The sequence below is a fragment of the Chamaea fasciata genome, unplaced genomic scaffold (genome assembly GCF_029207755.1).
Source record: "Chamaea fasciata isolate MVZ Bird 193981 ecotype frontalis unplaced genomic scaffold, bChaFas1.0.hap1 SCAF_7, whole genome shotgun sequence".
In the NCBI taxonomy this organism is placed as follows: domain Eukaryota; kingdom Metazoa; phylum Chordata; class Aves; order Passeriformes; family Sylviidae; genus Chamaea; species Chamaea fasciata.
In genome coordinates this window covers 45,344,116-45,356,596 of record NW_027094092.1, presented here as the reverse complement: position 1 = coordinate 45,356,596, position 12,481 = coordinate 45,344,116, and the positions used below count along the sequence as shown (strand labels likewise).

The 12,481-nt window shown below is 38.4% G+C and overlaps 1 protein-coding gene across 2 annotated transcripts in view; it reads left to right on the top strand.

Moving 5' to 3' along the window:
- The first annotated feature begins 1,382 nt into the window (after positions 1–1,382).
- Positions 1,383–12,481, top strand: part of PTPN21 (protein tyrosine phosphatase non-receptor type 21) — a 45,497-nt gene continuing 34,398 nt past the window's right edge. For both annotated transcript variants that reach the window (XM_066188629.1, XM_066188628.1), the window contains exons 1-2: positions 1,383–1,839; positions 5,293–5,666. In XM_066188629.1, coding sequence (XP_066044726.1) covers positions 5,487–5,666 — 180 coding nt within the window. In that variant the 5' untranslated portion in view covers positions 1,383–1,839; positions 5,293–5,486. The remainder of the gene's footprint in view (positions 1,840–5,292; positions 5,667–12,481) is intronic.

The window sequence follows — 12,481 nt, the reverse complement described above, 5'->3', positions numbered from 1 at the left end:
AGAACTAACTATGGAAAGCAAGGAAAGTCTAATGAATACAAGTTATAGGCAGGGAATCAGGCAGGAAAAGGGTGTGATGAAGAATTAGAATAGGAAATGTGACAGATAAGAGAATTCAGACTTTGTTTCCAGTATCAATTGTTTAGAAATAGGAGGGGTTGCCTCTGTAACCCTGAATTTTCATGGCTTGGATTTTTCATACATTGTATCAGTCACTTTTCTCCAGCAAGTAACTGCAGTTCCGTCCTATAGCAGACGCCTTTAGAAAAAGGTATCCATTTAGGCTACTTCGAGGTTAGTTTCTTTTACTCAACATAAGGCTCCTTCAACTAATGTTTTATATATTGCTTATGGACTGCTCATCATGATTATGGCTGATGTATGCAGGGGGAAAAAAAAAGAGATACTCCTCTGATCTCAGGGAAGATAGTTGCATCTAGGAGAAATAACTCAGAAGAATTCATCATAGTACAAAATTACCTACATATTTCAGCTGAGATTAGTGTCCTCGTGAGCAACTTGCTATTTGCATAGCTGACTTGCAGGTTAGACCTGCTCAGACAGTAGCATGTTTCTGCATTTCACATTACCAAAACACTTTCTAGGTTTTAAAGTTATTAGTCAGCATTCACATGCTCACTTTACCTTTTTCCTCATCCCTGACTGGTTCCAAGTTTGTATATACTTTTGCCTGGTTCGCTCAGTGTGGTGAGCCAATGTTCCAAATTGCATGCAATAATTGTTGATTTCACACGCACACAAACACACGAAGGTCTTCATGTACTTGTAAGACTGGAGCACAGCCCCTCTTACAGTGTTTGCATTAGTTAAACACTGTAAATATTCCTGAATTTATATGCATTTAAAGCTTGCTACGACAGTTGTTATTAAAAATATAATTTCTACTGACACCTTTGGGAATTTTTAAGTCCAGACAGGCTGAAAGATCAGCCTTTAGTCAGCTTTTTTTTTTTTTTTTTTTTTTTTTTTTTTTTTTTTTTTTTTTTTTTTTTTTTTTTTTTTCCTGTGTATCTCACCAACAGCTGAAACTTTGCAAGGACATGAATGTATGTGCATAGGTCATTTGGTAAAGCATGCAGGGATTAAACCTTGAAAATATTTTCAAGCTGTATGAAAGCAAGACCAACAGAATTTTGTTAAGATAGTTGCCTTAATTGGAAAGGCTTAAAATAAATGATCATATGATTAAAAAAAGCAAGGATTGCCTGCTATTTGTTGTAACCCCTATTTCTGTAGTGCCCCTGTAGCCAGAGAAGCAGCTGTTCATTGCTGACATTCTCCCTGCCAGGCATTCCAATTCTCTGAGGTAATGGGCTACAAGCATACGGGCCTTCGCTTTAATTCTTTCAGCGTATCCTTCCGCATGGATAGAGCGAGGGGAACGCCTCCAGGAAAAGAAATTAAATGCACACACACAGAGGCACACAGGGACGGCCGATTTGAAAATATTCCTGAGAACGCAATTTGCGCTCATGCGGCACAGCGTCACATGAAAGAGACCGCTTGAAGAGCTGGCTGGCACAGGTTTATTTTGTTGTAGTATTTTCTTCCACCCCCCAGCTCTTCACCCAGTGGAATGATATCCAGAGCAAGTTTTTTGAGACAGGAAGTGAGGAATGTTTTCACTATGAGTGATCTGAGAAGAAGGTGGGTTAGCCGAGATAGCAGCTGTTTGGGACAGGAGGAGCACAGTAAGTCAGTTCCCGAGGAATACAGATGAGATGGCTCCGGGAGAAGAAGTCTTGGTGGAGTGCTGGGGTTTTTTTTCGGCTACACGTATGTGAAAGGAGAGCCGGTGTCTTTGGATCGCTGTGCAAGGTAAGGGGAAAACAGCGGGCACAGTAAAAAACATAGCGGGTGATCTCTGCTGTGCACCGTAAGGCTGAAGAGTTTCAACCACTTACTTATTGAAAAGTAAATGGTTGAAATGGTTGTGGGACTGTGCTTCTGGAGGTGGGCGAAGTTTGAGAAATGCGCTTACTGCTGCTCTTTCAGTCCAAGAGTCATGTCAAAGATTAACTGGTAAAACAAGGGGAGGGTGGAGTATTTTGATTACTTTTTTGGCTGCCCAAATAACTCTGGAATAAAAGTATATGTATTTCAAGTATGTGAAGTAATAGAAACCCCTTTTCACCATGATATATTGCAGTTTTATTTTGGTTACTGTCATTTATGCAGGCTATTTAAAAATATTTGTAAAGTAAAATGCTAATAATTGAGGGAGGAGTGAGAGGTGAAGGTAAAGGAGAAAGATAGCACAGCGCCCTGTAATCACACATTAGTCACGGCCATGTTGCTGAAATTCTAATATAGCATTTTTGAAACTACAGATTTATGTTGAAATATAAAGGTACAAAGTTTGGCCGCTAAAAACATTTTAGCTGTTGTATGAAAATTCCAGGCTTGGTAAATAAAGGCTTGTTATTGTAAAGGTCAGCAGCTGGATTTGTAACTCCTGGCAGTATGTAGCCATGAGTTTTGGCTGAAGTAGCTTAAAACAATGCAGGTACGTCTGAATTTAAAGTAATGCAGCAGGCAAATTTGAGAGCACGTAGGAATGCAGAACGCACAGTTGCTGAAAAATCCACCACAGCTATGTTTGCAAGAACTACACATGGCTAGCAGTAGAAGATACTGAATGAAACCCTGGTTTTATTCAGCAAACTTGCCTTGATTTTACAATATTTCTTATGTTAGGAATCTTTTTGTAGTTGGTTTTCTGTGACATGGTCTGGAAGTTAATTACTTGAGTTTTTCTTGTTATAAATGGGTTTCAGAAGTCATGAAAATTATGTCAGGTGTACAAAAGTGAAATAATTTAGGGTAAATGCTCAGTGAAGCATTTAATGTAAACAACAGATCATAACCTGGAGAATGTTCCTGGCTGGCACGTTCTGAAAATTCTGCTCTAAACTTCCTTCCTATGTTTGCATTGCTACCTGTTTGCATAGTGAAATAACTGAAAGTCTGAGGTTGCCTCATGTCAGCATTAGATGGTTTGGAAATTTCACCTATCAGGTTAGCCTGTGGTTAGTGATTTTGGGTGGTGGGGTGTGGTTTTTTTTGTTTGTTTGCTTGTTTTGTGGTTTTTTGGGGGGGCTTGTTTGTTTTTTTTTTTTTTTTGTTTTTGTTTTTTTTTTTTTTTATTTTTTTTATTCCTGCCCCACCAAGCACTTAGAATGCTTTTCTAACCCTTGCTATGGGCATAAAAGATTTAAAGTCTTTTATACTCAGTGGCACTCCATAAACCCTGAGATTAAAACACTTCTGCATTTCTGACTGTAGCTTTCAGAGAGGAGTAAATTGGATTCTCTCATTGCTGTAGCACCAAAGAAGACACCTAACTGTGCAAAGAATGTATTGGAAAATCAGCCTCGAGGACATGAGCTAAGGTCAGCCAGTTAAAAGTGACTCTGTCAGGAATAAACTCAGTGTGAGATTGTGCTGGCAGTGGATGGCGGAGTAAAAGCTTCTGTCTGTAGAGCATTCCCTGTATGCTGTTCAAGCAGGGCTGGATTTGGAGGATCAAAGTGAGAAAGGGAGTAATAAAGTGAGAATTCCCTCTATATCCCTAAAGTTTTCAGGGAAACCATTTTTTAGCTGTTGTTACTTATTCTACAGCTACACCCAAAAATAAATTTGTTGGTGTTTGGGTGAGGATTGTTTTCTCATTCAGCTAAGATTTTAGGTGGTATCTGTTGAGAATGGGGATTGTGTAGAATGGTAGAACTGCTTCAAAATTATGACAAACGAGGTCACGAAATCTGCTTCTGGTCATTCTTTGGGGTAGGGTTGCAAAGGTGTAATTGATAAAAAATGCCATGCCGCCTCCTCTTTCTCCCCATTGAAGGCCTTTAATGTCTTTCCACCTTCTTTTCTTCTTTGCGGTGCTGCTAGCTGGGGTGTAGGGAGTCTGATACGGGGTTTTTAGCCTATAGAGTTTGTGGTTATGTTGGATAAGTTTCTAGGTGGGTATATCAATATCCAAAGAGAATGTGGTTTCTGTTTACAGCTATACCTTTGAGTTTAAAAGCAGGTGTGCTAGGAAGACTACTTCTTCCGGTTCCTCCTTTCCAAGAAATGCATGTCCTCGCGTTTCTCCTGTCTGGTCATCCAGAGAGTCCTCAGAAGTCAGATTGTACCTTTTAATACGTGCTACAAATACATGCCAGCCTGTAAAAAAAAAATCAAGAAAGAAAAGTAGGCGTTTGTTTTCTTTCCCCTTCCGTCGGGGCGGCCCTGCCGCTAGAGGAGCCGGGGCAGAGCGGCGGTGTCCGGGCGGCGCTGCCCGGCCCGGGTGCGGCTCCGGGGTCACTCCCGCCGCCGCCCAGCTCAGGCCAGGCCAGAGCAACCTCGCCCAGGGAATGGCATCCCTTCCCCAGGGCACCGGGGGGATCGCTACGGCGCCTTCTAGCCCGGACCTTTCCGTGACGCTGTGACAAGTTTCACGGACTAGGCTGCGTGCCCTAAGAACTTGGAAAAGGAGAAAGGCAAAGCGTGGAATGGAGTTGACAGGAGAGGAGGCGTGAAGGTGCTTGCAAAAGGTGGGGAGATGGGTGGCTACCTGTAGTCTGGGTAAGAGTATGTTTTTCAAGGAAAAATTAGAAAATAAATGGTTCTCAGAATTCACATACTGCCTTGGTGAGGCAAAGCATAACCTGAAGCATCATACTGCAGTTTAGCATAAGGAATAATGGTATGATTTGCTGTAATCCATGGAAGATTAGAGGAATTGCACATTGTCTAGTAAGAAATGGCTAAGGTGTGAGTTTTAATGCCTCCCTTGCCTTTCTTTTTTTCCCATTATAATTTCTGGGGCTTTGTTTTCTGTTTAATGCAACAGCAGATAGTGGCTGAGGCTGCACGATGCTCTGAAAAACAAGCCAGGTTGCTGGATTTGCTCTTAAAGAAAATGTCTTTGTCGAGTACTACAAATACCTCAGATTTCATAGACAAATTTTGTTTAAATACCAGTTCGGTTTATAAATATTTATTTTAAGGCATTGCAGTCACACCTGATTAAGACTCATTATTCACTTGTGAGTTTGAAAAAAGAGATCAACTTGCCAAAACCCAATGTTGTCTGTGGAAAAACCAGAAACTCTGGTACTTATTTCATTATTTGAATACATAAGAGCCCTGCAGTTTGGAAAGGTAGGCTGATTATTTAGATTTAGCAAAAATATACATGTTATTTTTCCCACGTTACCATTCCCCTTTCAGTCAAAGTATTTCTGATTCTTGTATTTCTTCTCTTTTGTTCCTTACTAGGGCTCCAGTGGATGTCTCTTCTCCTTGTCTCTTGGTGGAAAACTTGCTTGACTTTAATGGATACTGCTGCTGCTGGTTGATCTCTGGAGACTTTACAGCTCCTTACCTTTTGAGAGGAGGTGACTTCTTGTCACCTCTCAAGGTCTCAGTGGTAGTAGCTCTTTATCGCTGACCATCCCTGGGGGAAAAAGAAGATGCCTCTACCTTTTGGGTTAAAATTGAAACGAACTCGACGTTACACAGTGTCCAGCAAGAGTTGCTTGGTGGCTCGTATCCAGCTGCTCAACAATGAATTTGTGGAGTTCACACTGTCAGTGGAAAGCACGGGCCAGGAAAGTCTGGAAGCAGTGGCTCAGAGGCTTGAATTGCGGGAGGTGAGTTGTCAAGTGAAGGCATAACTTTCGTTTTTGGTGCTAGATGACCTCTGTGGTAAATCCTTGGCCATGTAGGGTAATCAGTTACTGGAGCAGCTGTCCTGTGTTCCCACTGTTTCTTCACCTTCTGGTCCTTATGGGCACTTGAATTGCTCCTAAACAGTTGCAAAAGTTGTTACAAAGTTTAGGGAATATCCAAAAGGAGGAAATGTGAGAAGTTTTGATGAATAAAAGCTTAGAATAATAAACAAAGCAATGTTTTTTAAAAATATGACAGTGCTGAAAATTCTGCTTAAAAAGTCTACAAAGGAAGAAAATAATTTCTACCTAAGTAACATGATTAAAAACTACAGCAAGACTTCAGTCATAAGACAGCATGTTATTTGTGTGCATGTAGTATATTTCTTATGGATTAGTGGTGTGAAAAGAATCTAAAGCACAAAATGTGATGAGTGTACCAGTTACCAACTGTTTGTCTTGCTTGTTTAAATACCACAAATATATTTGCAGGCACTGTCTTGGAGCTCATACATAGTCATATAGATATTGAGTGCTGGCATTATGATGAGACTTGCTTTGTGCTAGTTGGATATGTAAATATCTGTTCAACCTGACTTTTTCCTCCAGAATCATCTTACTTGGTATTTTGGAGGATTCTTTTGGAACTGAAATTTATTTTTCCACACATTTAGTGATTATTCGTACATCTCCTGTGCTGAGTGAATTCCTTCTGAAATGCTAAGCTTCGAAATGTTAATAGAAATCTACATAGATGACCAACATATGAAGCAGTGTCATTATTTTATAACATTGTTGAGCACAGGTGGTTTGAGTGCAGTATTTGAATGCTCTCAATCCTGGGTGAACTGACATTTCCCCCTAGAGTCTGAAAGGTTTAGTTTAGTTGATTTTGGAGTCACTGAACTGCAACAGCATGTGCACTTCAGGAGAGAGAAAACTAGTGATACAAGTTTAGTCTTGCTAACATTGTTCTGAAAAAGATGCTTTTGTTCTGTTATGTGGTCTGCCACGGAATGACCTTTTGATTATGGGATTCAAATACAGGATGAAAACCCTGTCCTTAGGCAACCAAAATATGAGTAACTGTGAAAATAATTAATAGTAAATATTTGCATTTATAACTATGATCTTTTAAAATATTATCTTTTTATTGTCAAGCAACAGCAACTGTTGGTAACTTTGCTCAAATATTGAGCAAATATATTTAGAACACAATCCTGCAACCATTTATTACTTTAGAAACCATGCATTACTGTAGGATTCCTCAGTGGGAAATGTTGCATATAGTAATTTGTTCTCAGAAATGTGTTTTATTTTTTCTGTTTGAAGAATAAAAGAAAGTGAAATAGGTGTGAAGCCATTAATCTATAAGGGTTTTTTTATTGTGGTTGTTTTCAATTGCAATATACATTCTTGTAGAGTCCAAGTATTTTTTCAGTGTACAGTTATTTTGGAAAATGCAATTCTTTGCAAGGGTATGCCTTCTTGTTTTAATCTTTCTCCTTCTAGCTAAAGGAGAGTCTAGCTACACTTGTAGCCTTAGTGTTTACTTAGAACACATCGGGTATAATATATTTAGAATTCAGTTATTGTTGTGTGAAAGAATTTTTCAGTTTTATCTGTCCAATTTCCGATGTGAGTCCTAAGTCACAGAAAGTATAGAATTTTTTACTGTTTGCAAAATGCAAAGGCTTTGTCTTCCTGACTGATGACTACTAGCTTCTATTGAACTAGTCACAGAGTGCTGGAGATGCAGTTTTTTCAGCTATTCTTCATTATCTCTTTCTTTGGAACCACTCCTAAAAATCTTTTTAAAAACTAAAAAAAAAAAAAAAAAGAGAGCAAGAGATGCAATTCCCTCAATTAAGAGTCATATATCAGAATAAGGGAGTTGACAGTACACTATTGAACTCTGAGCAGATTCCTTCAGTCATGCATTCTTGCATGGATTATTTTGGCCGGAAAATGTGTTGCAATAAAAGGGAATGGAAAATAGGGATATAAATTACTTTCCAGAGCTTGCATTCAAAAAAAGTTGTTCTGCCTTTAAATAGTCAGATTTGCCAAGCAGATACTGGATCATTCCTGATGGCTTGCTTAGTAGAAAGTTTTCAGAAAGAAATATGTGTTCAGCACTTTCCTTTAATCTGCAAAAACAACTTTAGTCTTTGATACAGTAAAATACAAAGTATTTCTGTAAGAAGTAGCATATTTTTAGTGCACTGTGCAGCCTTATAGCATGAAGTTGAATTCCAAGTGTTCAACGCGAAAGTATGACTGTTTATCTGAATACTGAGACTCAGGACCATTCTCAGATCCAAGGTATCAGTTTCAGATTACTGTATATGGCCTGCACAGCTAGGACAAGCAGTTCCCAAGCATCTTCAAAACAGTTTATTGCATGAGGAATTAGGGGAATGTCTAACATTTCTTACACATGCAGTGGTAACGTTTGTAAATATGTCTTTCTCTCTGGTGTAGTCTGGAATCACTGAATTTGGACAGTGAACTGAACTATTTTTAATGATGTGCCATCTTTTAAGGTATTTATTTTAACAGATCTTTATGTAAATGAGTAATCTTCAAATTATGCGTTGCATGGCTAAAACGCTGTTTTTCTTTTCGTTTTCTATTTAGTACTTCTCAGTTTCCAAATTTTATACTAGTATGGACACATGCCTGGCATTTAGGAAGATTTACATATGTTGACAATTTTATTTTTTTACTGAATGGTAAACTTTATAGAAAAGTGAAAGGAATTCATTAAACTGAGTATCTTCTGGTATTCCTAGAATGTGACTCATCAGGAATGAGTATGTAATCCAGCTCTCTTAAACTGAGGAACTGGGGAAAGAAGCCAAAGGGAACAGAGAGCATAAGTTACTTACCCTTGGTAGCACAGTCTGTCTTTTATCCTGTGAGGGAACTATAACCAAACATGATTTATGCAAAAAACTGTTACAGAAAGCCATTCTGGAATCACAAGTTTTGAAAAACTGCTGAGAGCTCTGGTGGTTAACTATGTTAAGAAGTTCATACAACAGTGTTAATCTTGGATCCAGGGCATGAGTATGCAAATAAAATCCTTGAAAATTTAGGGATTTTTAAAACATTGTAATATAGCTAGGTATATTAACTAGGTAGGTTTGGCCACTGGTGTCTTTCTCCTGTTGAATTTTTGTTGTTGTTTTCTAATAGCACTTCTAACCCAGAGAGAAGGGGCAAATTCTGCTACTGTGTACAAGCAAATTCTGACTTAACTGCAGATATGTGGTAGAGTACAAGTATAAGAACCAATGGCAGGGAACTGCGGTGGAGTGTATATGTTGTGCATATGGAAGTTCCTGTGTTTGTTTTGGACATGCAGAGGAAAGAGGAACCAAGGTTATCTGGATCCTGAATAACTTCAAAGTTCTGAAACAGTGCTTTGGAAATGGTTGAACTATGCTGTAAAAGTTTGCTCTGAACTCTAAAACATCAGTTCTTTTTTGGAGAAAACACACAAAAAATACCTTTACTTCATTGTGGTGGTTTCTTAAATGTGTTTTGCATATGAAAAGAGTGTTTTTAAAATTAGACCAAGTGCAACCATGAATGCATTTGGTGTATCAGTATACCATATTGACTGACAAATAAGAGTTGGGCCATGTCATGACAGAGGGATCATTAACATAATTATGTTTATGTGTTGTACCGAAGTCTGACAACATTTTAGATGATGCTTGCAGAAATAAGAGGAGAAGCAGTGCTCATAGTTGAACTGCTGTGGTTGCCTCCTTGAACCAGATTTTCCTTATAATAAGGAAAGGAGAAATTTACACGGAGGAATGTATATAAGAATGTAGATCTTCCACGTGTAATCTGATTAGTTTAAAAGATGCTGCTTTATTGAAAAGCAAATTTGAATCCATCTAAAACAAATATTAATTATAAGGGTGTGATAATCGTAATTTAGGAACCAAGATAAATTGAAGGGTAGAGCAGTCAGGCAAAAATCAGTAACTGCCTCAGTTCAATTATTGTAGTTCTTCCTTTCTCTGAAGAAAAGAAGATATACATTCAAGTAAAGAGTTTGAACTCAGTCTTATTATGCTGAGCAGCACAAAATAAAAGGTTTTCCATGAAAACAATAATGGCAATTAGGAAGCCTTGTCCCTGATTCCTTAGCATTTTTATAAAGTTAAGTCAGAATTTGAATATACCACTTAATTGCATTTTGTTTACCATCATGTCAGTGAATTGCTGTACAGGTTTAGACCAATTTTGACAGAAGAGGCTTTCTTTACTTCTGAAGCAAAGGCATTAGCTTATTGTTTAGTATTTTTAGACTGCCTTGAAATTTGGCTTTTCCCTTTAGTAAAGCAATCAGAACTTAAACCTCTGATGAATGGGAACATGATACTTCTAATGTCAGCGATGTGTAAGGTGGAAGTCAAAAGCAGTTATGTGAGTTCATCTTTCTCAGAGCCTTGAACAGTGGTGGGAAAAAGTAGCATGATTTTTTTTCGAAAGAAGTGTATTTCTACATTTCTGGGTCGTGTTGATAACTGCCCTATCTCTGCCAGAAGTTAAAATATGTCTTGGATATAATTTTTTCTGTGCACTATGGAAGTATATGGCTCTTTAGCTTGTAAATTAGTCACTTTACCTTTGTCACATGTCCTGATGAGTAGAATCTTCCTTTCCTGTTAGAAGAATGTTTATTCAGGATATCTGAAGGGTGTGAAACACAGTGTATTGTGATTTGCACGGTGGTTCATTTGAATAAACCAGAATACATCAGATTACCTTGCAACATATTGATTTGCATATGTATTTCTTATCCCTTCTGTTTTGCTTTAAACTATAGTTGGCAATTACTTTGTTTAAATAGCATTTGTGAAATCTGTATTAGAGTAGTTAGGGGAAAATAATTGTGTAAGTGTTGGAAAAAATGTTTCCATTATGAAAGAACTAAAATTTAAGAAAAATTGTCTCTTTGTTCATATAGCTACTCTGCTAAATATTCCCTCCTACAACTCCAGCTGAAGAACTTGTCAGTGCCAGAACAACAATAACAGTATAGACAAAAGTACCCTACAGTAAATAGCTTCAATGTGGGGGAAAAGGGAGGGGTTTTTGTCAGTGTTCCTCCTATTTCTGCAAGAATTGGTCATGGTAGTATATAGAGAAGAGACAACTTTCTACTTGGCAACTGGTACATGACGAGAGTCACAGAGGTTTTTTTCTCCACCACTTCCCGGAAGTCTTGGATATTGTACATTGGCCAGTCCAGGCTGCTCCAAGTCCTTTCTCAGCTAGAGATTGGCAAGTTTTCTGGAGGAGGTTGTCTGCTGTGATAAGAATGGAGTTTTTGGAGAATTTTCAAGGCCTATTGTCTCCTTCTGTAGCTCTTAACATTGGGTGTAGGGAAAAGCTTTAATTTGGTATCTGCCAGTTGTGCTTAGTACAAGATTATTGACCCAGTTCTCCTGCATGTGGTTTATTTAAACTGTGCTATCCTGATAGCAGGAACTATTCTGTATCCAAGCATATAACAAAGCTAGATGTGGTGGAGCCCTTGGGCTAAATGGGATTTTAAGAGTTTGACTGCAATGCTAATCCTTCAATAATGAGAAGGTGTTTTCAGCATTCTGATCAGGGAAGTCTTGTATGTACTGGTGTAAAAGAGGAAAAGCTTGAAAAAATATTTTGGCTGCATTCTTCTGCTATTGTTTTCTCTTTTCTGAATTTTTGCCTCAGATCTTAGGATGGTGATTCCTCTGGTAGCCTTGAGGCAGGTAACCACATGCATTAATTAGAAGACACTGTATTAAGCATTAGAAAACAATTCTCCTTTCTAGCCTATTTGTAATCTATGACATATTTTGTGAGATTTAGAGTACAGGACATGGAAATTACTGGAGAATGTATTATTAAATATGTAAGGTTGAAGAAAATTTTGAACACTGCTATGCCTCAGGGGACTTCCAAGGATTGCATGGTCCTACCCTCTGCTCAGGGGGATCAGGTGCTTCAGGGGTTGCCTGGGTGAGTTTACCATCCAGGTGCCTCCAAGGATAGAGATCTGACACCTCTTTGGGCTATCTGTTCCAGTGTTTGGCTAGTCTTGTTGTGAAATTTTTTTCCTGATCTAATTGGAATTTCCCACATTGCAGCTTGTCCCCAGTGCTTCTCGTACTTGCAGTGATTCCTTCCAAGAAAGAAGACTCTGGCTCTGTCAGAGTGCGCAGTAAGATTTTACTTTGTCTCTTCTTGAGGCTGATCAGCCCCACTTCTCCAGCTTTCACTGTACATCATGCCAAAAGATCTAATATAGGCACCTGCAGTAATGTAGTTTTGTGGCACTCATACCTGGTGAAACTCCTCTGCTCAGCTTAGGAAGTCTGGGTGACTTCAGTGATGAAGTCACTCTCACCAGCTTGTGAGCTGGAAGTACTGTGTGGGGCTTTTGGTACTTTTGTGTTCTGACAGCTCTTGAAATTTTATGCAAAAATATTTACTGTCTCTAGTGTCAGAAAACAAATAGATAGAAATTAACTGTCCAGAAATTATATGTTCTTTTTATTTCTATTTGATTTTCTTCAGAGGGGTTGGGTCATGAATAAGTCACTAAAATAAACGAACCTCAAAGTAGTGTTAATCTTAACAGCTTAACATATTTCAAGAATTATGTCATGCCATTCTTTTTAGCACTGGATGTTGTCCTGAGCTGCTAATAATAAAATGTTTTAGCAATGAATAAAAGTGCGTTCTATTTTAATCAGTGCGAATATTCCAGGGTGCATAAGCTC